Here is a 25,941-nt window from a genome sequence, read left to right on the forward strand (position 1 = left end):
ATTATATATGTGTTAGCATGGCATGCGAGCTGTACATTGAATGGCTTCCAATTCTTGTTTAAAATCATTTCCCCTCCACTTTGCATCATTTGTATCATGCATGAAGCATGTCTTAACAGATCAAAAGCTTTCTTCCCCCAGCGTGTGGCTGACGATCCCAGTCCTCTTCCATCCATCAATATAAAGAAACCAGGCTGGGGAGAGTAATGGTATAGGTTATTGAATAATTGAATACAGCTAATGTGCTGCTCATGCATTGGGGGGTATGAACATTGGTCTTGGAAATAACATATATTTAAAATATTCAGCTTTAGATTTGTGCATCCCTTCATTTAAAACTCATTTTATCACTGTATTGACATGGAGAGTTTTACAGCAAAATATAATGTACATAATCTACATATTTTAGGGGAAGAACGGACACTTTTAATATAATATGTTTAAAGGGTCAATTCACTCAAATCCCACAAAAAGTGATTTGAATTGCACATGATAATAGCTAACCACGGCAATATTAACAAAGAAGGTTAAATGATAAATTATGGCAAATGGTAGACTTTAAAGTGTAGTTATTATACAACATTTTTTAAGTGATAAACTGAACCAATGGAGATCAAGTTGGATATATGGCATCCAAAGAAATTAGTAGTTTCAATGAATGATTATCCAGAGTAACCAGGATGTTGCTTCTGGATACACATGCATAACATAATTTGTGGCGACAGTTGTTGCACAAACGTGTTGGTACACTGAGCTTGTTACAGTACAAAGACAGTTACTTTGAACAGGCACTAGATATTTCATTTCAGATAGACGTCCTTCACGTTTTCTCTGATTAAATAACTGCAGAATGTCAATTACAGAGGGTATATATTCTCACAACAGGCAATGGGCACAGACCACCTAATAGCCTCGGCCATCAGTCATTCCTAAGTGCATTCCGAGCCTGGCTTATTGATCTGCTGGTGCTATTGAGAAATGAGCTCTTATCTACAAATTGGTGGCCTGCTGCCACACTTCTCAGCTGGGAGAAGAGCTGAGGCGTGGAAAAGAGTTGGCAAACGTCTCACTGAGCTGAAGAGGGACCAGAGATCTGAAGGAAATGAGCGCAGGCAGCGGAGCGGAGGATACATGAGCACCTGCTGGATCTGCTGAAGGGTCCGTGAGCATGACAGTGGGCCCTGCTAGTTTCAAGGGTACTAATCTGTGGCTGAACTTGACCTATGACCTCCCAGAGGAATTGACATATAAAGTGCGAATGGAAAATAATTACAAATAACGTCAGCAACTTCTTTTCCGACTGCGATTGGTCGACTGACAAGCTTGAAGACAAGCAGGGAAAACTCGCACAAAAAAATTCAAATGTCAAAGACTTCCCTGCTGCTTGACATTTTCCCTCACAGCGACCGCAGTGTACAACACACACACACACACACACACACACACACACACACACACACACACACACACAAACAGCAGCTGACCTCAGAAGGACAAGCATCTCGCATGGTGTTTGGAAAGCTGGAGTCTAGAGGGTGTGAAGTGTGAACAAGGAGAGCACCATGCAGACAAATGCAATCTGACAGCCTTGTAGGAGAAACTCTATATATAACTACAAAGACACAGGGAGAGCCAGCTTCTCCAGGGTGGGGTAGGGAGTTTGTTTAGAGATTGTTTGTTGCAGCATCAAACTACCGCTCCCTCCTCGCCAGATGAGGAGAAGCTGAAACTGCTCAACACAGCAAGAACAAAAGTTGCCCCATGGGGATTTATAGGTTGATATCATGTATAATGGAAGAATATGTCGCTCAGTATTTGGGGTGAAACATTGGAGTCTTGCTAGCTGGTTTGCTCAATAGCTCACAACTGTCTCTACCTTCTGTACAGTATAACTCTTATATTTGTGATAACTATGGCCGTATGACTGTAAAATTATAACTTTGAAAATAAACCTTTTTCACACTCTGTCGTGGTTTGGATGAGAACTAAAATCATGATTTTTGCAGAAACGCTTCCAGTTCTTTGTGTTATTCTTCCCATGGGAAGTTGACATTGTAGTATTTTCCATTTTTCTGCTACTTTATACGTCTGTTTACTTAATTTCAGAAGGAAATATACTTTTTTTACTCTACCACATTTAGTTTGCAGATTGAGGTTTGACATACAAAACCCATAACGAGCTTGTAAATGTGACATATTGTTATAGAATAAACTACTCAACTGTACATAAAGTCAATTAAACTAGCTCCACCTCGACCTGCTACAGCGTTAAAATACTGTTTATATGTCAATGGGTCAGTAATACAACAATATACCACTGACAGGGGCTATTCTCTATAGTTAGTGCTTTTATTTTGAAACTTTAAAGCTGCATGATTTTATATTAACAAATCAAACGAATGTGTTACAGGTAAAAAGGGTCAATCATAGTAGCAAATTTACAACTTTAAGTAGTTTTAAAAAGCCGTTTCAGCTCCCTGAATGTCCTCATGGTTACCATGGCTTATGTTTTTCCTGAAGTGGTTTTACTCTACATGCTCTATGAATATGAATCAGGCAAAATTACAAACATTGCTAACTTGTTCCTGGTCCAGAACAAGAGTTGGCAGCCAAGCACTATGGGAATTATCAGCAGAGTTGGAATGTGTGGGTTGCTTGGCTGAAACTACCAGCTGTATGAAAATGCAGCTTTTTGTTTTCAAAATGCGGTGGGCGAGTTGTCAGATTGGATTTATGGAATAGGCAACAGCAGGTGGCTGAGCTAATGAAATTTTACAGAGCTATGGATGTTAAAATCTGTATTGATTGCTATAATATTGCTGTAAAAAAATCTTTCTGAACGATAGTGTGAGAACGGTCCTGAGGGCGTGTCCATGGCGATAGCTGCGGGGCTGTCACACAGGAGAGTGCTGAGCTCTCCACCTTTTTAAAGCCATCATCTGTACGGCCATTTGGGAAAAGCTAGTCTTGCAATGCCTCACCTATGTCCACGGTGCTGTGCAGTAAGGTTTGGCTACACCACACATACATTCTGGGATATGAGGAAAAAAAACGCTCTGGGCCTATGAACCAATCACAGCCTCTCTCTAAGCTCCGGACGGTGCACAGTCTCAGGTCTCAAGAGTTGTTTTGGAACATTTGCACTCCACAAAAGAAATCCACATATTGTTTTAAATGAAGTTAACTGTTCACACAATACAGTAGCGTGAGCTAGTACATTATCTGGATACACGGTTAAAGTTACCAGTGTATCAGTGTTTACTGGATTTTGTCCATCGCGATCCTTGCCTTCCATCCCGAAACGTCCCAGTTAGAGAGCAAATGCCGTAAACACATTCCTTGTAAATCTTTAAAATCATTCACCGAAAAGAGCCAAGCAGGCCCGCCTTCCTTACTGCATGATCCAAATTTTTCATCAAAACTGAAGGGGCGATGATGTCTGACTTACTGACGTACTTCCGTTGATCCAGACTAGTGAAAAGCCGCTGCTGCCTTCTCATTAGTGGAGTCTTAAATAACTTTTGCTGTTATACATTTGACCTTTACAGCACACAAAAACTAGTTACTGCCATTTGCCTCTGCAGGGTGTTATTCCTATTGGGGGGGGGGTTAGTTTCCACTGAGCCTCAGGGTACAACAGCCTCATTAAGGCTACCTGTTGTGCTAAATAGCTACAATGAACTCAGTTGCATGTTTTCACAAGCCCCACAGCACCAGTAAACACATACACACACACATAATAAAAAAAAAACAGTTGGGCATCGCCAACGTGAAGCCCTCCAACCCTGAAGCCGCCTTTTCTTTGCTCTCTGCGTCTTCTGTTAATTAGACGTAGGAGCAGATACACTGTGACAGCCGGCTGAATGCATGTATCTGTTTGTAGGAGCGGACAGAAGAATCCCAGACCCTTTAGTGTAGTGCCTACGCTGTGTTAACTCCCAGAGGGAGATAAAAGCTTCTATAGCTAATTTAGCGCCTAGCATCCCGGCAACATGAAGAGGAAAGCAAGGGAAAAAAAGAACACAACCACATTCCTGTGATAAACAGACACAAAGAGGGCCTGCAAAGCAGATGGAAAAGGTCTTTAATCTTTTTTTTTTATTATTATTATGAAGCCCCAGGCTTCATCTCCATCTTTAATGGTGCCGCGCAGCTCCTCTAGATAATCGTATTTTCTTTCCTGCAGATGCAAAGGCAGTACAGGCAGTATGGGAGTAGACATGTGTTAATTAGTTGTATTACTCCCACTGTTCTGGGCAGCTAAACAAAGACAATAATTCAAAGTGAGAATTAAAATATGTGTAAAGTAACAAAGTGTGAGGAAACTTAAATGTTATTAAATGTTCCAGATTTCATTCCTGATCCCACCAAAGGAGCTCTGGTTGTTTTTCCAACCCCAAACCTACTTGACTTGCTGGAAAAAAAGGACAGCAAATAAGAGATCTGGAACAAGGCCCCTTTAGTCCTCTGTTATTCCAAAATACATACTGATCTGAATCCCAATTGATGTCTGGTTTTCAGTTCTGTAGTTTAATAGGTCTAAATGTGGGAAAACCCAGATACAGATCAAAGCAATGTCCTTTTTCCTAAGGGGTCACAACACACAAATCAGAGGGGGTTGCTTGTAAAATATATCCACCTCCTTGGGACTCCAAAACATATTCAACCTGTGCCAAGGTGTTGCAACTAGACCCTTTGCTTTAAAGACTGTCATATCTGTTTTCAGATATTTGAGAGCTGCCAGAAAGCTACAAGCCATTTCTGAGTGTGATGAATTGAAGATAATAGTAATGACACTTTACACAGAGTTACACACCAACAATGAGCACTTCACTGGTGGCTCTCCTTAATTCACATTTTAAACCAAGGTGGCTGCTTTACAACTCTCTCCTTGATGGCGAATGCTAAAAGTCCGAGGTCAGGAAGTTGCTTTGCGCCTACACCAAACTGCCCCCTGGGATATGTAGCTTTGGTCTCTCCACCCTATTCCCAAGATGCTCACCTCCTGCTATTAGACACAGCATCAGTGCAGCGTGAAAACGCGGCTCAAGTGCTTTGAACGTGCCTCCCCCTCCTCCTGGGTTCTATGATAAACCTTCACATGCAAGCGTGGAGATTATTAGATTGTGAGGAGGGCTACACCCAGATGTTATCACAGATAGCAACTGAAATGGAGTTTATTGGGTTAGTCCGTGAGGTGCTTGGGTCTACAGAGGGTGGAGTGTGTCAGAGAAAACATGCATAAGTTATACACACTTGTCATGAAAAGCACATTATTTAATCATGTCAGAGCGTCTTAAATAGATTTCCTCATTCTTTCTGCTGAAATATATAATAACCAATTAGGTAGATGCAGTGCAGACTTTTCTTTCAGCTAGTTTCAGCTTTGGGACCAATTGGCGGGGCCTGCTGTGGACAAAGTACACAGTGATACACTTGTAAGAGCAAGTTAAGTTGAACTATGTGTGCAGCAGGACATGAGACAGAGGTGTGGGGCAGGCCAACCAGGTGTTTATTACACCAACAATGACCACATAAAATGGCACCCATGGGCTCAACAAACTAAACTGAGGACCACAGGTAGCATGTGGTCCTGACAGCAGCAGTGCCTGACGTAAACCGGCAGCCTTTTATAGCCTGCCACTGACAATGACCCAGACCCTACCACAGTCCAAGGGAAACCTGAAATGAACAACTATACAAACCACAAGGAGCCAGTTGAGGTGGTTCGGGCATCTGGTAAGGATGTCTCCTGGGCGCCTCCCTAGGGAGGTGGTCCAGGCACGTCCAGCTGGGAGGAGGCCTCGGGGAAGACCCAGGACTAGGTGGAGAGATAATATCTCCAACCGGGCCTGGGAGCGCCTCAGGATCCCCCAGTTGGAGTTGTAATGTAATGTGGCTCGGGGAAAAGGGAAGTTTGGGGGCCCCTGCTGGAGCTGTTCCCCCCGCGACCCGATACCGTATAACCGGACGAAGATGGATGGATGGATGGATGGATGGATGGATGGATGGATGGATGGATGGATGGATGGATGGATGAGTGGACAAACCACAACAAACACATTACATTTAGTTCTACTCCCCTATTGTCACTAATCTGCATTAACGCAATTTATGTTACTTAGTACAATACAATTATAGTTAGCCTGAAAAGCTAATCAAAGCACGCAAATACCCCGGCACTAATTAACACAGTGTATGTCCCGGAACCTTTAAATGGCGCTCAATAACCTCGGAACTCTTTTAGCCCAAACACCGTGGAGAGGAAACACAACCGAGGTAAGTAACACAAATCTTTTACATTATACTATAGCCCAATGAGCAACAGCTCACCTGTGTATAATTAATCAGGCTAATATTATATAATTCTGAGCATATTTTGTGTGAGTGTATGTTTGTCTTGACAGGGCGGGCATTCAATCAATTCCAGCTGTAAGACACATTCAATTATTGAATGTGTCTTGCACAATCAATTATTTCAATAAAACATGTAAAATGTTTGTTTGTGCCGTATTTAATTTACCAGTATTATAATATATAGTATTATAAGTACAAGTATTATGTATATAAAATGTGCTATAGAATATTTGTGCTGCAAATATTAATAATGAAGAGGACCTTCATTACACCATGGATCTAGCTTATTTAATTAGCTCGTTACTGTATTGTGTGAACAGTTAATACCATTTAATATTGTATGGGGCGTTTTCTTTTGCGGGGTGCAAATGTCCCTCCAGAACCAGTTCCCTCCCGAGACCATTTTGCCGAGCCACCGTCGCCGTGTCCGGAGCTTGGCGCCGCCCAAGAGGATTGTGATCGGTTAAAAGGAATGGCAACAACTCTGAGCATTTTCTCTTCTGTATCTGTCGTGTAGCCAGAACCTCTTGCACAGCGCTCTTGAGTAAAGTCTGGCAAAGCGAGACTACTCTTAAGTGTTGTTCCTGCTTCCGACTGCACCTCACGCATATAAATCGGCACAATGGAGGTGATATGTGGACTGCAGGGGACCATGGACTCACAACACCTGCACCACGCACAGCGGTAACACATAGGATCTCATGTCTTTCCCATGCTTTCCACCCACCCCCTGCAAAGGCATGCTGGTTTATGTCTCCCTAACGCAGGCCTAGAGTCTTCTTGGCTTCCAACCTCACACAATCCCATTAAAGTTCTAGTGAGTGGGCACATACTACATCTGTGTGGCGCTTGTTATTGCCGCTGCTGCCTCAGCAAGAAGTTGGGCGGAGGGAGGCTGATCTCCTGGAGACAGCTAAGAGCTGATTGTGTTGCTTGTTTTATTAAAGATGGACACCGTGGAGTCAAGTGAGGCCATGCTTAAATAAACAGATGGTTATATTACTGCATGTCCCTGCACTGTGCAATGATTTGGTTCTTTGAGACAAATCGTAATAAAGTCCACGCAATATTCTTTTTAAAGGATGTATAATATAACGGTATAAAAACATACAGCAACAATCCCTACTTCAAACCCAGAGCAGTGTGAAATAAAAGTATGAAATATTTACAGATACACACTTGACAGCAGCGGTTGGTGCAGCGTAGGCAGCTGCATCAGGTGGCGGCTGGCTGGCTGGAGGCGGCACAGCACAGTTTTTCCATCTTTTTAATTTTCAAAGGGGTTCCCTCATGCACTCGTCCCCACTGTGCCACGTCAGCTGTGACGCTCTTCTGCTTCCACTCGGCACGTGACGTCTGTGCCACAGGAGCATTCAGTTCACTCCGGTTGATGGAGGTGAAAAGCACTGCACCAAACTATGCAGGTTAAATTATGAATTATCACACAATATGCAGTTAGATAAATAAATGTCCCACTGCCTATTTTACTGACAAAAAGCTGTGGGAGGGAAGACTAATTAGAGGAACGCAGCATGTTAGATAAGAAAAAGACATTAGACACGAGACATTAGGACCGGTCTGTCTACTCTAGTGTCACGGTAGTGTCACTTTATCATACCTTCTGCAAAAGTCTTATGGACTTTACACTGACAGCCGACCTGCAGGTTAAAGGACAATTGCGCTTTAAAAAAAATATTTTTTCCACAACTTGGTACTTTTGTAGTACAGGGGGGGTCATGTGCTGGACTATTTGGCAGTGAGGTCCTGAAGTCTCAGCTGGTTGCCTGGCAACCTCAAGATAATAAAAAGATCTACGCCCTTCTAAGAAAAAGTCCAGCACTTAACCCTCCCATAAAACTACAACTTGTGATTTGTATACTACATTTTTTGTGTAGATTTGTGAGCTGTAAAGGGGCTGGAAGGCTGATTTTTCTTTTTCTTTTTGGACAGAGTCAAGCTAGCTGATTCCCCTGCGTCCAGTCCTTAGCTAAGCTAAGCTAACCATCTCCATGCTGCACCTTCACATAGAGTGAACAGATATGAAAGGAGTCTCATATTCCTATTATTTTTGACACTTTAAGGCCCTGCTCATCATTGGCCATCATGCAATATAATGACCAATGACATTTCTTTGGCTAACTCTCCTGCATGTCCCCATAAACCCATAAACGTCATCTATAACCTTATAGAAAATGGTTTAAGTATGCTTGTGTTCACAGTATCCTAGAGGAAGAAGGAAACAGGGATGACATGCCACAAGGATGTCCCAGGTGGACTCAATCCGGGCCTTGTGATTAGTGCATCTTAAACCCCTAGGCCATCAGAAGATCCCAAATGGACTTTTTTTAACCTTTAAACCTAAAATCATTGATATAGCACCAAAGCAATTACAGCTGTCAGGGTCATTAAGCAAATTAAGGGAAGCACTAAGTCCAAAACACCAACGTGTCACCAACCTAAAGGAAAGATCCCAGTCGTTGCTTCCATTACCTCTCCCCAGCCGTGAGATGAGCTCAGTGGATTTGTTGAGTAATGGACTGAACTGATCAAAGCCATCCAGAGTTAGTCATGTGTGAGAGACAGAGAATATCAAACCCAGCGAGAGTTCAGCGGGTTGATATATGACAGGTGAGCCGCAGCTGGGCTCTTATGAAGAACATATGAGCTGGTTGCAGCTTCTCACGGAGCGCTGGAGGGGATCCAGACAGGAAGGAAGAGGAGGGAGATGAGAGGATGTAAGTACGGGATGAATTCTGGGCCTAATTGTGAAAGATATCTACAAATCTGGTTGTGGTTCTTTAAGTGGGGGATCTATGGGCCCTTGGGAGGTTCCTGGGTGTACTCCAGCAAAATGAGGAATAGTTCAATTTTATTACACTATAAATGAATGAGGTAATGTCAAGGAATGAGTATGGTAATTAAAACTTCCTCTCCCACTAACACAACCAACTTTTGGTGTCCATAATGCCCCAGGATGGGACCATTTTGGGGGCCTAAAGACAGAATAACCTCATCCCTATTGCATCAGAATATATTTACAAGACAATAGACAGTGGTGCTTTATATAATCCAGTGGACATTGTCTCACCTTTTCACCCTGATGATCTGGTCTCTCATGGGCTTGATGTCCTGAAAACTTTGCTGGTTGACCAGACTGTAGACCAGGATGAAGCCTTGGCCGTTCCTGATGTAAAGGTCCCTCATTGAGGCGAACTGCTCGGTGCCGGCTGTGTCGAGGATCTCCAGCACCGACGGAGAGGAGTCCACTTCGATCTCCTTTCTGTAGAAATCTTCAATGGTCGGATCGTACTTCTCTATAAATGTCCCGGTGACAAACTGGACCGTGAGGGCGGACTTCCCCACCCCGCCGCTGCCGAGCACCACCACCTTATACTCCCGCATAGCGCTCCTCCTGTACGGGACTTAAATCCGGCATGCAGAGAATAAAAGTCTAAGGCAGCGGAAAAAAGAAACGCATCCCCATACACAGTAGACTAGACTCCCGCTACAGCCATGACACAGGGACGGCCAACGCTAACCGAGGTGCTCTTGCAGTGAGAGGCGGGATGCTGGAGCATTTAGCCCGGGTATGAGCAGCCACAGCCTCTACGGAAATATTCCCACGCTATCTTGCAGGGAAACCATTCCGGAGGCATCCATAATGCAATGAGGCGTCGGTGTGGTGAAATAAGATTGGCTATTATTAGAAACAACAACACGGCACATCTTTGTTATGTGCCGAGAAAAGAGATGGGCTAACACTACATTTCTCTGCCCAGTGGGGTACAGTAGCCTCCAGTTAAAGGCAAAGCGCCCGTTTCTCCTTAAGAAGGCTACAGGGCTGGGAATCCACGCCTCTGGAATCGGTGCATCCACTGGGTATGGGGGGTGATTAGTGCCGCCTGGAGACAGGGGAAGAACTGGAGGAAGATAGACAAAGATGTGAGAAAAACAACCTTATCATTATGGGAATTATACAACATTATGTGGTACTTGGGAGTTCCCTTAGGAACACAACTCAATCTACTAAATCATCTTAATTTTGATAAGCTGTCAAAGAAGAACACATCCTTAACATTTATTTTATTTTTTGCAACTGCACTAAAGAATGACACATATGTTTTGTGATCCGACACCCAGGGCCCTGTACATAAGCATTCTCTATGGCCATTAAAACTGGATTATTGACCCCTCATATATTTACACAAAAATCCTCCACTGCAGTAACAGGAAATGACTTGGAAAACAATCAGTCAGAGTTTACTTGTCCCAGTCTGAGGCCTTATCCTTATGTTCATCATCTGTGTCAAAAATCATTAAAATGTTGTTGTAAGTCTTAAAACCTCTTAGCTGAAACAACCTTAAATGTTATTCAAATTAGTCTGTGATCTGCTGTTTATTGGCTTTCATGGCTCCCTCCTTATGTGGACGTCAGGGACCAACAGGGGTTTTTGAGGGGGGCCCCGAAGAAAAACTAGGGACCACAGACATTTCAGGACTGAAATACCTTACTGGTCTATAGTTAGTCAGATACAATCCTGCAAATAAAAATAGTGATTCTTAAGTTCTTACACAAACGGGACCTTTAAATGACACGAATGAGAGATCCAGACAAAGCACTTCTTTGATTTTCTTTATTTCTTTCTTTCAATAGATTTTACACTATCTTGCTGGAACCAAAGAAACATTTGACTATAGAACATAAAATAGCACAAAATATATGCAAAAGGAATACATTTAAAAATGATTACATTGAAACTATAAATCCGATGAGGGCCTTCTTGTCAATTTATCTTTATGTCTTTGCTCTGTTGCTGGGGTACACTGCAACAATGATGGCCGGGCAGTCACAATTCAGAACCTGCAGTCTCCAGTGTAGTGCCCTCCGCTGGCTAAAGCTGTGAATTACACATTCCAGTTCCATTGTAAGGCAATGGGACAAAAAGATCTCACTTCAGATTTGGGACACCGTAAGAAAAGATCAATGACTGTTCACTCTGTTGCAGTCCCCCCCGCCTTGGCCTTGTGGTGCGCACATTAAAACCCTAAAAATATTATTTTTTTAAATATAAAGATACATATTTTAAATAAAACTGAGAGAGGATTTGAGAAAAGAGACCCGGTTCAAGTCTCTTTAATAAATTCCATACAAGCTCTTAAAAACATAAAACCTTAAGCACGATGGACTCAAGATAAGGCAAAGTGTTTGGATAAGCTGAGTCTGCTCAGATGACCAACTGCTCAGAAAGTGCTTACGTTTTTCTTTTTTCCATCAGTCAATCATTGCCAACACGTCAAAAAAAAAAACAAACATAACATCTCAAAAGGATTCCATACACAAGGGCATTGTGGGTCACCAAATTAGGACATTTTGTGTACAGACTTTTTTTTTTTTGTCACTAGAAACATTCAGTACGTTATCGTTTAGTAAGAAAAGAAAATGTTGTTTTCTCATGCAACATGTTGAATTGAAGTTATTTACCGGTGGTATCTGCTTTTGATTGATGAACAGATTTACTGTACTAGAAAGGTGCAGAAACCTGTAAAACCCTTATAAGGAAATGAAAAACAGATCACATCTTTAAACAATATGAAAAGTGCAATCCTTAACTCTATTGATACATACGCCTCAAATATAATGTCTCAGTGTGGAACCTAAAGGTCCTTTGTCATGGGGGAACATCTGAATTTATAGATTATTTAGTTCATATATATATATATATATATATATATATATATATATATATATATATAATATATATATATACAGTGTATATGTATATATACAGTGTATATATATATAATCTATGTAATATTGATGAATTTAAATCTATTTAAGTGTTACAGTCACAGCACTATACAGGCTGTTATTAACTAATGAAAATATTAGGTCATAAGAAATGTTCGTATCTTCTTTACAATCTACCTTGTGTACAGTGTTCTAGCAAAAAGAAACAAACAAATCAACTTAACAATGTCATTTACAAAAATACCGAACTTTAGTAATTGCAACATTTGGTTGCCACAGCAACAACTTAATATTGTTATGAAATACTATTATACTAGCGTGAAAAGTACATCTTTTTTGAAATTTTCTTCTGTTTTTTTTTGGTAAAATGTCATCTATACAATAAACATTTTTTTTTCCCCCAACAACACAAGCAACTCTATAACTATGCTCATTACTGCAACACCGTGATCTTTTTATCGATGAGAAGGCAAGAAAGACCCAGTAGCTTTCTATTGGTAGGCTGACTTTTAAACCCCACCCCTCAAATGTGTGCGACTTCTCATTCGCCGACCTGACAGGTTAGACCTTGAAATGACCAACCGTGCAGAACGTAGCACAGCTCAATAAATTACATTCATTTCAAAATAGAATAGTTAACAACATTGTTTTTGACTAAAATTTGACCAAGAGTGACATAAGATAAATTACAACAAAATAAAAACTTTTACCACCTTCCACAAATATTACATACAAATCATAATGCATGTGGAGACAATCAGAGTGAATGGAAGTGAAATGGGAAACCAGAGTGAAGCACTCCTGTTCCAAGGTATGATTGTGGATTGTCAATGTTAATCAAGCACCATGAAATTACATCAACGTTTTCGAAATATGGGAAATAAGATTTAGTTTGAGTAAAAACACGCCGATTCAAAATATGCAAAAAGAACAAAATAATAATAATGAGAGGGTGTATCTAAAAATAATAAAATAATGGTCTTGGATAAAAGACAAATGATTGTTTTGGATAGAGGTGGAGATGGTGAATGGTTGGGGGGGGAGGGGTGTTCCAAAAATACCTTGATAGTAGACACAACACAAATCTTTAAATAACTTTGAGTACATTTCTAGAACCATGGATATAAACTCTCAAAATAAGACTTTACATACATTACACAGTTTACAATACATTTTTTTTCTCACTCACGTTCCTCATGTAAACTACTCAAACCATGGTAAGAAACGATGGTACACCATGAAAATCACCAGACATTCTACAAAGCTATTTTGATTTGTCGTTTATCTTTTTCGTTTCGATAAAGTCACTTGTGATGTTAATGAACGGTAACTAGGAAACGGTTTCCTGGTTACGATTCATGAAATGTGATGTCTTTCCCAAAAGGTCCATGTAATTTCTGACAGCCGGTATGTTGTGTCTGTGACTTTTAGTGATACACTCTGGATGAATGTGTTTTTTGATGAGCATTTTTTAGGCACTTCTACAGTTTTCTAAAATGGAACAGGATTATCGGTGATAGTAGGGTTGGACAGGACAACCGACGGTCACAGATAGCCCTCCAGTCGAAGTTCAAGTCATCTTTTGCTTGACGAGCGTCGTCAAATGCACCGTTTTTCTGTTTAGTCTTAGCACTTAAGTCCCTCACCCACCCCCCAAAAAACCTCTCCTACCAGGCCTGGTGTTGTCATCACCTGCAAGACCTCGCTTTAAGTCCCAGTCTGCCGGCAGACCATCAGTCTCCAGATACAAACACACATGCACACACACACACAAAAGGCTTGGTATGTCTGGAACAAAACCCTCAAGCTTGGTTAAGCCCTTGGCACAGACCCGAGCCTTTAGGCTTTTCGGTAATGGCCATGACTATCTTCTGTCAACACTGGGCACTGTCCTCCCCAGTCCCAACTGCATGCAAAAATCCGTGCACAATCTATCCCGCCACTCCTCCTGAACAAAGAACTGAACCCGGCACCGAAACAAATAAAGGGTGCGTTGTGAGCAGCTTTCGCAATGGCAAAAGTGAAGGAAAAAAAAAAAAAAAAATGATCAGGGTGTTAAAATGTGGCTCTGCTTTCTGGCAGGTTGATTCCACCGACCTCTTCAACTTTGGCAAGATGTTTCCGGAGATGAAAAGTTGGCAGTAGGGGAGGGGAGCATAAGCTTCATCATGGCATCTTAACAGCATCTGGGGCAGATGAGGGTCACAGAGGCACCCCCTCGCAGGGACAGTCACTTTAGGAAAACATGAGCCTGTCTGCCCCAAGGACATTCAACTTTGTAGAGAGAAAAGCAAAGACCGCAAGACAAGAACACTCCTGAAAGCGCCAAGTGCGTTGGTGGTTGTGCACGGGTTTTCTGTGACTCTTCCTGTTTTCCACTAAAACATTAAGCACTATATGTCTCCTATAGTGCAAATCAAGCATCTTTTTTGTTTTACTAACCAAAGGGATGAACATTGTGCAGCGGTTTTTTGAATAAATATGAAAGAGTAGGGATCCACGGTACTTTGGGAGAACAGTTGTTAAAATGACCTCTATAGTGTGTCTGCTATGTATGTGGTACTATACATAAGAATATTTTTGACTTTTTCATGTTAATAGTTTTTTTTCTAGCAATACGTACAGTATATATATATATATATATATATATATATATATCTTTTTTTTTCTTTTTTTTTTAAATATGTGTGTGTGTGTGTGTTACACCGGCACTGCAGTTCTTACGGTTAAATTGAAGTGTTACACTCTTAGCATGCAGGTTGCTGGACCTCTATGGGAGAGGTAAGGTAGTATTTACACAGGGACTGTTTTGGGTTTCCTAGTGCCGCTTCGTAACACTCCATTTCCTTCCTGAAACTTACTTCAGGATAATCTAGAGGAGAGAGACAGAGCGGTAGAAACGAGAAAAGGAAGGAGAGAACACAAGGAGAGACAAATTTAGTGAACCTGTAAGAGAGAAACCTTTTATTATACTTATGACATATAAGAATATACGTAGATATACATAGAATTTATGCTTTATTGTGTTTAGTGTGATCTGGGTCAAACACTATTTGCCTTTATTTCCGATGACTTAAGGCTTTAAACAAAGTGCTCGCTGGATCATCTGACAACCTTCACGCTCCCCTTAATATGTCCTAGCTCTGATTGGCCAGGGGTGGTCAGGTGTGAAAGTAGGCAGAATTTGAACTTCTCCTCAGGCATTTTCAAACCTATAGTTTGTTTGATCTAATGGGTCGATAAAATTGAAGTCGTTGATTCGACTTCTTTTCACAGAATAAAATGATGAATGAAGTGATCCAAAATGCATTACTAACGGCCACATGGACACAGTCATTCCGCTCAGTGGTTAGATTTGTCAGGAGAAAGTAAAACACACAAAGGACGTCCGCACAAATATTAACAAGGCAACGTACTTTGTTGGCAGTCCAGGTCAGACATCGATTCATTCTGCGGCTAGCTGCTGGCAACTATTTCACAAGTGGCTCTGCGGGAGTCGTCGAGCTCAAACTCAGAGAACGTTTTGTAGTTGGAACAGATCAATGTCGGATCAGAGAGAAACCAACTCCTCTTAAGGGTCTTGGAGAGAGATCAGTGCGCGACAGTCAGGACGAGGCTGTGACGGCAGGCTTTTCACTCCACCTATGAGTGTGGGCCATTCGGAACAACATCAACACGCTGTTTGCACTTTGTTGAAGCATTCTGAGAGATTCTGAGAGCTACAGGCATCAGGTGGCTGGTCAATAATTTGTATTAGTGGCGTTTCAGGCAGATGAGAGCAAAAGCTTCTAATAATTTGCAAATAGCATTTGACCCAGGTCTGGTCACCTCTGTGGTTATTCTCTCTTTAGGAGATAAAGACTAATCCAACAAACAACAGAGAGAGAGAGAGAGAGAGAGAGAGAGAGAGAGAGAAAGAGAGAGAGAAGGGGGGGGGGGCAGGTGGAAGAGCTGCTGGCTGCCGTCATGTGGTTGCCACTGGCAGCAAGCCAACAAAGTAAAAAGCAGCATGGCACTTGTTAATATACAATAGACAGCCAGCAAAGGACAGAAGCCACTGGTCACATCCCACATCACAGAAGGTTACCCCAGGTAGAGAGTGAGTGATGTGCACAGGCTGAGAGGAAAGCCTGCGCCACAGTGCAGGACGAAAATAGGAAAATATTACTGGGTGCCAAAAGGGTGGGATCAGCCACATATAGGATGGTACACCCCGTCCCCCTGGCACCACAGCTGGGGAAAAAACAAACACCAACAATTGTTTGCAGGTCCTATTTTGCAGTGACACTAGCAGAATGTTTCAGCCTGGAAGATGATTAATGTGTGCGTTTACAGAACCATGGTGGACGTTTGAACTGCTGTTTGTTATTGTCAGGTTGTTATTCTAATTGCATTGTATCTTAGTGACCTAGTCTGTTCATTTTAATAAATGTGATAAGCATGACAGGTTCTCTCCACAGGGAGGTGAGAGATTGAACCCTGGTCCTTAAGCCAAAGAGCTGCTCGATATAACAACCTCATATTCTATTTAATTCTTACAATTTATCTTCCTATCGGCTCTGTAGGCAGATCACATAAAACCTGTAAAGTACGTCATGTAATGCCATATTCGGACAGTCGAGGGCGCTGCAACTTCACAGTCTCCAGTGTGTGAGAGCAGAGATGTTACCAGCGACCCTAAGCACTGTTAGCACATGGTTAATATGGGCCAGAACATGGAACGGTGTGATTGGTTCCTGCTTGTCGTGTCACAACGCCGTTCAGACGGTCATGAGTAGACCACACTCCTCTCAACAACACCCTGTCCCTCTAGGCATGTATGCTACTCACTGTTGATCAATTTTGTTTACATCTGAGGTAATTAACACATAATCTTTACATAATTACTAACGTCACTATGCTCATTTCTTTCTTCTCACTCAGTTCCGTCCAAATAATCATGAAGAAGCCACGTAACAATGATTGAGATGCTAATGACCGATGCTAACCAGCTAGCTTTAGTACAATCTCAGACTTTGCAGCTCACAGTTTGGGACTGAGAGGTTGCTTTTTTAGCAAACACTGACGTCTGCATCATGTGCCTTTACAAAAAAAAAAAAACACAAAAATCTGGGTGTGTATTCTGAAAAACCATACAAGGGGTGACGTGACTGTAGTAAACAAGGCATGTACTGTAGCAGTACAGCTGGTGATTGTAAGTGTTAACTGCTTCCTAGCTGGAGGGATCTTTATGCAGGGCAGAGAGATGGGGGGGGGGACAGACTGAGGCAGACAGCGAGGGCTGACGTCAGTGTTTCTTCTGCTTCTTGTCCCACATGCATCTTTAAAGAGCAGCTCTGCTTCCTGCTGCTACTGCTGCTGCATGCCAATTACAGGAAGAGATGGGGACTCGCAGGAAGTGCACACACTGCTGGCCTATGAGGGGCAATAAAGCAAAAGGTACCGGGGCCGAAGCCTTGGTTGATTGGGGATCTCGGAGAAATGATTTGTGTTCTTTTTTTCAAACAAACCTGAGATTCAAATTTTCTTCACACAAAGTCTCCATTCTCATTTTTTTTTTTAAATTCCAGATGGGAATAGTTTTTAAAGATGTGCATTCTCTAAATTGGTATTAATTTATGTTCTCTGTACATTGACGCAGTAGGACAATGAAAAACAGCAGTGAAAAGAAGTGTTACAAAATCAGGATACTGGTTCCTACACTAATAATGAAAATGACGTGGTGGTTTTCCAGTTACAGCATATTTCTACCTGTGGAACACTTCTATTCTGTTCATCTGTGTGTCCTCAAGGCACCTCTATACTGAACTACCAGTAAATGATTACCAGCTGTGTAAGGCCAGAGTGCCAGCATTGTGCTGAAATTTCCAGGTTAAAAATGGGGCACACATGCGTCACTCTGGCATTCAAACCCGGCCTTGCTTCGCTGGCTCCCACTGACACACAGCAACAGTATAGCCGCCGATCAGAGGCCATTTTTAGACTGCTTCTGTGATCATTTTTCCTGTGTCTGTCTCACCCGGACAAGCATGGCCCATAACTATAACCTTGTGATTTATTCTCCCTTTTATCCCGCGACCAGGGAAAGGTAAAAAAGGCAAAACTGGGAGGGGTGAAATAGGAAAAAGAAATCCAACACGGCAGTTAAGAACCAGCTGTAAGTGCTGCATAAATTGCCTGTATGTATTTGCTTGAATGTGTGTGTGTGTGTTTGCGTAGCACACAAGCAGTACAGATGGTGCCCCCTATTGCAAATGAAGAGGCTTATTTGACAACAACAAGAAAAGTGAAAAAAATAAATAAATAAAAATAAACTGAACATGCAAAACAAAACCAGGAAGTAGTGCAACACAACACAAATACTACTTTGCAAATGTGGGAGCTCTGAAGAAGTGCTTGTTGGGAGCGCCTAATGGAGCTGTGCACGATGTGTGCACGAGAAATACGATAAAGTGCACTGTCACCGGCTTGCTCAGGTAGCCCCTCTGCTTTAAATTCTCTGGAAAATACCCACTCAGAGGCGTTCATCCCAGTGTGAGCTTGCCCAGTGCAGGCGGATGGACGCATGGGGAGGGGCTTGGCGTGGGCTAAGGCTCAGCTGCCGGTTATTCGGCTCACTATTTGAAGGCAGTACTTATTCAGAGCTCCAGGGACGGATGAAAAAAAGCTTTAAAAGGAGCAAACCTGATTGGCTGGTGCTGTTGCTGCGTAGGGGACACTTGTGGCAGGAGTTGTTGCTGCAGAGACAGTAGCAGGCGTAGCACTGTACATCATTGGGACTTTGTTTTGAGGGGGAAGGGGGGGCAGTGGGGGAGAGGGAGGAGGAATGGGGGCGAGGGAAGGAAGTGGTAGCGATGGACAGGTAGGTGGAGCATTATGGTAACCATGGCAACAGTTGTGATGTGTGTGTTTACGGTATCGTTTGTTGTTGTTGTTGTTGTTGTTGATGGGGTGGTGGTGGCAGATGTTACAGAGAGCCAGCAAGCCATCGTTAGGGTTACACCGGCAGATGGCATGCAACCATTCACAATGCAAAGCAAGGAGGACAGAAAGAAAGAAAGAAAGAAAGAAAGAAAGAAAGAAAGAAAAGGAGAGCATGGGAGAAAAAATAACAAAACAAAAAACAAGAGGAGAGAAGCTGATTACAATCACAAGTAAGGAAATTTATACGGAAAATCAGTTTGCTGTTTTTCCCAGAGAAGTTGAAGCGCACAAGACACCAATTACAATAAATCAATGACATTTTTGGCAGCAGTGATGGGAATCTTATTTTTCTAATTCATGTGGGCTGACAAGTTAAATAGCAGGAAGATGCCAAAAAAACCCAGGCGGCTACTTCATCGCGCATGCCAAACACATGCATCTCAGACAGATTGCTTTGATATGATGTTTAAAATCATTATTCCGAGTCATCATGTTTCCATTTATTAACGTGAGACCTGCTGATAAGCCGACTGGGACTTTTTGTAATTCCCATCCCCTTTTAGCGGAGACAAATGCCCTGGCCATGAGGCTGAAATAACTTCTCTGGGAAACTGATTTAAATTTCCTGATCAACACAGCACAGCAAACAGACAGTAGCTATCCTACAGCTTCAGAACAGATCAGTCTGCAGTATTTTATCTACCATTTCCATCATGAACAAACAGTCATTAGCGAGTAAGTCAGTAGGGAAACAAGAACTGAAAGTCACAACTCTTACAGGTGATACAAAATAGACATAAACACATTTCATATCAAATCTCAGCCTAAAGAAATTGACAGTTTGACGACACTTTCCTGGAGCACTTTAAAGTTTCATCGCCGCCACAGTGAAGCAATGACCTTTTGTCTCACCTGGAAGGGCTGCAGATATTGCCCAGTCATCCCGCTCCAACCCCCCACCCCCCGGCCCCTACTCTTATACATCAAACAGTGTGTGTGAGAGAGCAAAGGGAAGGTCAGGACCTACCAAGACTGCTAGCAGGAGTCATGCACAAGACTGACCCTGTTGTATTCATGCAGAGAAAGACAGTGAGAGAGGGAGAGGGGGGAGACAGAGATGGGAGAGAGAGAGAGAGAGAAAGAAAGAGGAAATAAATGGGTTAATTTAGAGGGAGAACAACAAGGTTAGACAAAAAAAAGCTTGAAGACTTCACTCAGCTCAGATGCTCCTGCTACAGTGGTGCTGTCAGCCAGATATGAATCCTGAGTCCTTATGTTCTTTTTTTCCCAGCATGTTCCCTTGGATCAGAGAGGCTCCGAAATCAGGGTAGCAGCTATTGCCATGGTTCCGCTACACGTTCTGTGATGCCATGTTCAACTGCTACACTGTGGTGCCCTGCTACGTCCTGCTACGTCCTGCTACGTCCTGCTACGTCCTGCTGTGCCTTGTAATGCTGCACAGCGTCCTGCTATGCCATGAACTACCACAAAGAACTGCTACAAACTACTAATTTTTTCTATTTTTGTTATTGCCACTCTTCATTCTAACCCCAACCGGCCCGTCAGACACCGCCTACCAAGAGCCTGGGTCTGACCGAGGTTTCTGCCTAAAAGGAAGTTTTTCCTCGCCACTGTCGCACTGTTGCTTGCTCTGGAGGAAACTAGAACTGTTGGGTCCTTGTAAATTCCGGAGTGTGGTCTATCTGTAAAGTGTCTTGAGATAATTCTTGTTATGAATTGATACTATAAATAAAATTGAATTGAATTGAATTGAATTGAATTGAATATGAATGCAGTTAACACTAGCAAGCAGAAGAGTTTTCTTATTCTATAAAGCGCCAGCTAAATCAAACATAAAGTACACTTTGGTGAACTGTAGGTTAACAAGTTGTGGACAAATTCAATATGTTGCAAGGCTGGATCAATGAGATTATTGGTTTGCAGATGCGAAGGAAGGAAATGATGCATAATCAAGATAATCCGTTTTTCCTCATCTGTATCTCAGATCATCTGTTGTACAGATTGTAGAGCCCATTGGGACAAATTTGGGGGCTATGTAAATAAAAATTGACTCAATTGGACCATTGTGGTGTCTGAGATCTATTTGTTCATAAAGTTACACTTTTTTTTCTACTGATCCACAATGAGCCAAAATAGTATTCTACTATTTAAAAATGAAAGTGTCCATCACAATTTATTTTTAAAGTAAATGTCAAATATCTGGTTCCTAATATTTTTGTTTACGTGGGTGAAGAAATCCCTCCCATCCCAAACTTAGAATGTCTGTAAAAAAAAAAACTGATTTGCAAACATGACTTTAACCCAGGACTACTTCCCACCCAAAGACTCTGTCAGGCGTCTCACACCACAGGGAAACAAAAAGAGCAGGTAAAAAGAAGAGTGAGGGATGGGAGTCTCATACTCATGACTCATTGCGGCTACAGCTATTAGCTGCAGTTAACTCATTTAGCGGGTGACCCAAGGGGGCTTAAGCTACTGTTAGTTTCTATGAGAGGAGTTGACAGAGAGTGTATTTTGTTTGGGGGATTCATTTGGAAAACTGAATAAAATAGCTTTTTTTAAATGGCTTTTTACCAAAATGAGAAAGGGTGATATTAAATACACATTAAAAAGGCTGTGTTTGCTCAAAGTTAAGTCATTAAGGCTTGAGTTGAAACAGTTACAGAGCCTTTGTGTTGGAAATAACTGGGCTTGTTTGGCCCCTTTGATTGCGTTGGTGTTCCGGTTGATTGAGGTGTGTCATATCATAAGTGGTAATATAACATACGTTTGATTGCTCTGACGAAAGCCTGCACTAGTCTTCACCCTGGCAGCAATTACGTGTCATATTGGCATGAGGTACATCAAAGTTTTAAGGACGGCATGGTGAATAGTTGAAACATTGACCCACACACCATCACGGCAGGGCTCCTTATGTGCGTCACTCTAATAAATCCATCTCAAAAGAAAGTATGGGGCTAATAAACAGACGTAATGATCGTGAGACGTGCTCTCACTTTAGCACGAGAAACTCCAAAAAGATGTGTGATGGATTGAAGGTTAGCTGAGCACATTCAGTGAGTGTATCTGTGTGTTTGCATGCTCCGCATACCTATGAGTGCTTCTGTGTGCCATGTGTATCGATTGGGAGCTTTTACCTGTGGGGAAGAAAGTGGGCTGCTGGAGCTGTGCGTTGGCCAGCGCCTGCTGGTAGTGCAAAACACTGGGGTTGAACAGGGAGCCGTTGCTCTTCTCAAGTGCTTGTCTCTTTGGTAGGGGCTGGAGGACGCCGTGGGGGAACGCCTATCCACCGAAAACACACACACACACACACACACACACACACACACAAACACACACAAGAACAGTAGATTTGATCTGTAGACTTGTTTACACAGGTCAAAAACTGATATATTTGTCTATGCACAGCACAACAAGGCAAAAATGGAAACTTGCTGTAACTATCACAAGGACAATGAAAAACTACACCATAGCAAACAACACATTAAGGAAAATAGTGTGATAACAGAATTATTTTAACATTACATCGTAGTTTATTAAATGTACAGTACAATCTAGAATGGCCACTGGTGATCATAAATGATAAATATGTATACTTTAAAGTGATTTACAGGGTTTCACAAAAACAAAAGAGCAAACTTAAATTTTGTGAGTGGCTACAGTACAATTAAAGAAGCTACATGCAAAGCAAAAGGTGAAAGGTCAAAGTACCAGGTCTACAGTTGCCTCGAGGGGTCGCTTCATTGCTTTGGCAGTCGACTGAGTCTTTAATTAGCAGGCAGCGAGCACATGATGGCAGTGGGCCAATGGGATTCAAGCGTATTAACATACAGGTAACAGCAAGCAGAGGTGCGTCATGGGGGACAGCATTGCATTGTGGATAGGTGAGAAGGAAAAAAACAAAATCAAAAATAATCTGAATGCAAGTATACCACATACAAAACAATAGGCATGCACATAAACAAAAAATTGTTTTGTTTACTTTAAAGAAACATTGCTACTTTTTGAATTAGTACTAAAGCAAAAAAAAGCATCTACATTAACCCTTGGTTAAAAAAAGACGATTCTATGATGTATTTCAAAACTACTAGGAAAGCATTTAGTAGCAACGTCAAGTAAATCAATTTTTTTTTTTTTTACTTTTCTACGCAAGAATAAAATGCAGTAAACACAACTGATTCATACTATAAATACTGGGCTGACACTTTATATGAGATCTGAACAAGAAGTGCTACAGTCCTACACACACAATAATTACAGTGCTCCTGGAGGTGGCTTTGGGCCTGAGAAATGTCTAAAACACCCACAACAGATTGGGATGTGAGTGAGCGCTTTGGTCAGTGCCCCTCAAATTACTGAACTTTGTCCTCACAACAATAAGAACTGGACACGTTTGTGTAGGCAACTACGGATAAACACTATGAGGGGGCTGTTGAAAAGCTGTCACCCATGTGGTAGCTACAATAAGTAGTTTAATGATCACATCCTTTCTCTGTAGTAGTGTCGATTCATGTCTAGTCCTTGAAATGACTAAATCTGCATTGTGAGCGCATGTGGCTTGTGAGTGTGATAAATAAACTTGGGGTGGTGACGCAATGTAAGATATAGTTCAAATCACAGAATGTGGAGCTCTGTTTATTCTTATATTCCTCCTAGAGATAATACGTATCTTAAAGCCAAGGAGTGTCTGATAATAAATCTGATTTTAGTATGTCGCCAACTTAACGAGATAATATTTCATTTCAACTTAATGCTTTTGTTAATTTATCTAAAAAATGTCCTCACATGCGATGTCACTGCTGAGAGGAAAAAAAGATGACTGATGGATGTGATGAGCACAGCAGTTAAGGGGCTCCATGCACAAGCCTCTTGCTTCATGTATGTGGATTTTCTAATAGCAATATAACAATATACTGTATATCCTATAAATGAGCAACAAGACATTGCTGATGCACTGCATTGTTAACAGACTTAAACACTGGGGTTAGTTCAAATGCCAGATGGTCTATTAAAGTGACATGGAAAGCAAAGATGACTGCATTCGACTCGCAATGAGGAAGAAGATTACACTATGGCAAGCAACACATAAAGTGGCACAGTAAAACAACATAATCTCAATAATAGGATCTTCTTACTGTGACCTTATCAGTGAATGTGTAACCTTATTTACAGTACACTTTAGCCTATTTGCTATAGATTAAAAGAAAAGTGAATTATGGATAACGATATTACCTATTTGCAGCAGTGCAGCAATACAGGTTTTATGGGTCTCTGCTTCAATAAAAGTGATTCAGCTTAGGCTAAGGGCTAATAGAAAATTGGATTAAAGGTGCTGACTAAACAACTCCTTGTCCTAAGGTTAACCCTGCTCACCTGTAGCCCAGCTTGTAACTGCTGGTGGTAATTTGGGAATTGGGTCATAAAGTTGATCAACTGGGGCATATGAAGAACACTGTATGAAGCAAAGGATTGTGAAGAGAAGTTTGACGAGGCATTGTGTATCTGATGGGGAAGTTGTTGAGCTAAGGTACTTGGTGTGCCTTTAAGAAAACAGCGCCGACGGGTCAACATCAGGTTATAGTGCCTCGAGGTCTCAGGCTCTCTTTTATTTATGCATGTTTCAATTCTGTGTTGTTTTCCTGCTTTCATGCGGCCTCTACAAAATGCTGAAACGAAACTAACATGAACTCGTGGTGGACGTATCATCCACACTGTGGACTTATGGAGGAAGGACAAAGAGAGCAAGCAGCAATGGAGTCAGCCAATGAAAGAGGTATGTGCAACGCATAAAGCATGCTCATGCCATGGAGGAAAAAAAGTCAGTCAGCACACTGGCGCAGTACAAGGTGTGCGAATGCAGCAGCCAAAAGGACCAAAAGAAGCCAGCCTGGGGGAGGGTGGGGCACAGCCAAGACACACAGCCAAACCCTTCCCACTGTCTGTCTGCCCGCATTTCCATCTGTCTGTCTGTCTGTCTGTCTGTCTCTTCCTCAGCATGTTGGGGGATTTTTCCAACTAAAGGCAGACGAGGGCAAACCCCCACCCGTGAGCCTACATCCTCATCCATCCCCGATTCAATTTACACTGATCTGCAGAGAGGTGCACTTATCATTGAGAGCAGGGGGGAGGTGGTATGGGGGGTGAGCCAGCACATTGTCTCTGTATGAACCAAGGGCATTGGAAAATAAAAGCGGACTGCGGTGAGATAATAACAGATTGTTCTTGCGGCATTTTACTGATGCATTTAGGTTTCACTAAATCCTGTTCATTGTATACAACGGCCTCACTTTAGGATGACTATTGTTACTGAATTGTACACTGGAGTCCACTAGAATAAACCAGCAGAGGTGGGTATGTTTTATACAGTAATAAAGCAGCGCTCCACATTTTATGTTGCTGTGGGTGTCATCATCAACAGCATGAGTTTACATATTGTGTAAGCCAAGATTATTTGTAATTATGTCACATGTACTCAGAGAGCCTATGTGTGGTTCCATGTATTTGATTTGGTACAGAGTTGCTCAAAAGAGATCCCCAAAACACAATTTTCAATAAGCTAGTCTATGATCTCCAATTTAAACAATATATGCATTGTTAAAAGTCAGGTAGCAGTTACTAGGCATGGCAGTTTTGTACTACTGCGATACTTGTTTATTTGGTGCCCTAAAGCCTCCATGGATATTACAATGGAAGTCTAAGCTCTTCTTGGAAAGGAAACTGTATATAGGTGCTATAAAATAGCCTTATTGTCCCTTACAAGCTCTTGCTCTAGAAGTGCTCTGAACAAGCAGGAACCTTGGGAGAAATTGTTTGGTTACTACAAGGACAAGTATGTGTGTTTGATTCCTGCTCTACCACTGTGTAGGTACAGGGTGCAGTAGGTAGGCTTT

General features: G+C 41.9%; 2 protein-coding genes and 1 long non-coding RNA gene across 31 annotated transcripts in view; 1 reads left to right on the forward strand and 2 right to left on the reverse strand.

Moving 5' to 3' along the window:
* The window catches only part of LOC116673943 (ras-related protein Rap-2a), a 33,189-nt gene extending 22,960 nt beyond the window's left edge, over positions 1–10,229 (reverse strand). For all 3 annotated transcript variants that reach the window (XR_004327922.1, XR_004327923.1, XM_032506334.1), the window contains exon 1: positions 9,446–10,229. Coding sequence is in view for 1 of the 3 variants with exons in the window: in XM_032506334.1 (XP_032362225.1) it covers positions 9,446–9,759 (314 nt within the window). In the remaining 2 variants the exon portion in view is untranslated. The remainder of the gene's footprint in view (positions 1–9,445) is intronic.
* Positions 10,230–10,977: 748 nt separating this feature from the next.
* The window catches only part of mbnl2 (muscleblind-like splicing regulator 2), a 54,480-nt gene continuing 39,516 nt past the window's right edge, over positions 10,978–25,941 (reverse strand). For 9 of the 27 annotated variants that reach the window (XM_032506341.1, XM_032506339.1, XM_032506344.1 and 6 more), the window contains 4 exons: positions 22,763–22,816; positions 22,189–22,333; positions 20,058–20,093; positions 10,978–14,978 (listed from right to left, as the gene is read on the reverse strand). In XM_032506341.1, the coding sequence (XP_032362232.1) occupies positions 14,854–14,978; positions 20,058–20,093; positions 22,189–22,333; positions 22,763–22,816 (360 nt within the window). In that variant the 3' untranslated portion in view covers positions 10,978–14,853. Of the gene's footprint in view, positions 14,979–18,790; positions 18,886–20,057; positions 20,094–22,188; positions 22,334–22,762; positions 22,817–25,941 lie in introns of all 27 variants that reach the window. The other 18 variants (XM_032506346.1, XM_032506350.1, XM_032506360.1 and 15 more) reach the window with 11 other exon arrangements.
* On the forward strand, positions 24,539–25,263 carry LOC116673950 (uncharacterized). Its single transcript, XR_004327926.1, has 2 exons — positions 24,539–24,824; positions 25,046–25,263. It is a non-coding gene; the product is annotated as an uncharacterized LOC116673950 (long non-coding RNA).

The sequence above is a fragment of the Etheostoma spectabile genome, chromosome 24 (assembly GCF_008692095.1).
Source record: "Etheostoma spectabile isolate EspeVRDwgs_2016 chromosome 24, UIUC_Espe_1.0, whole genome shotgun sequence".
In the NCBI taxonomy this organism is placed as follows: Eukaryota; Metazoa; Chordata; class Actinopteri; order Perciformes; family Percidae; genus Etheostoma; species Etheostoma spectabile.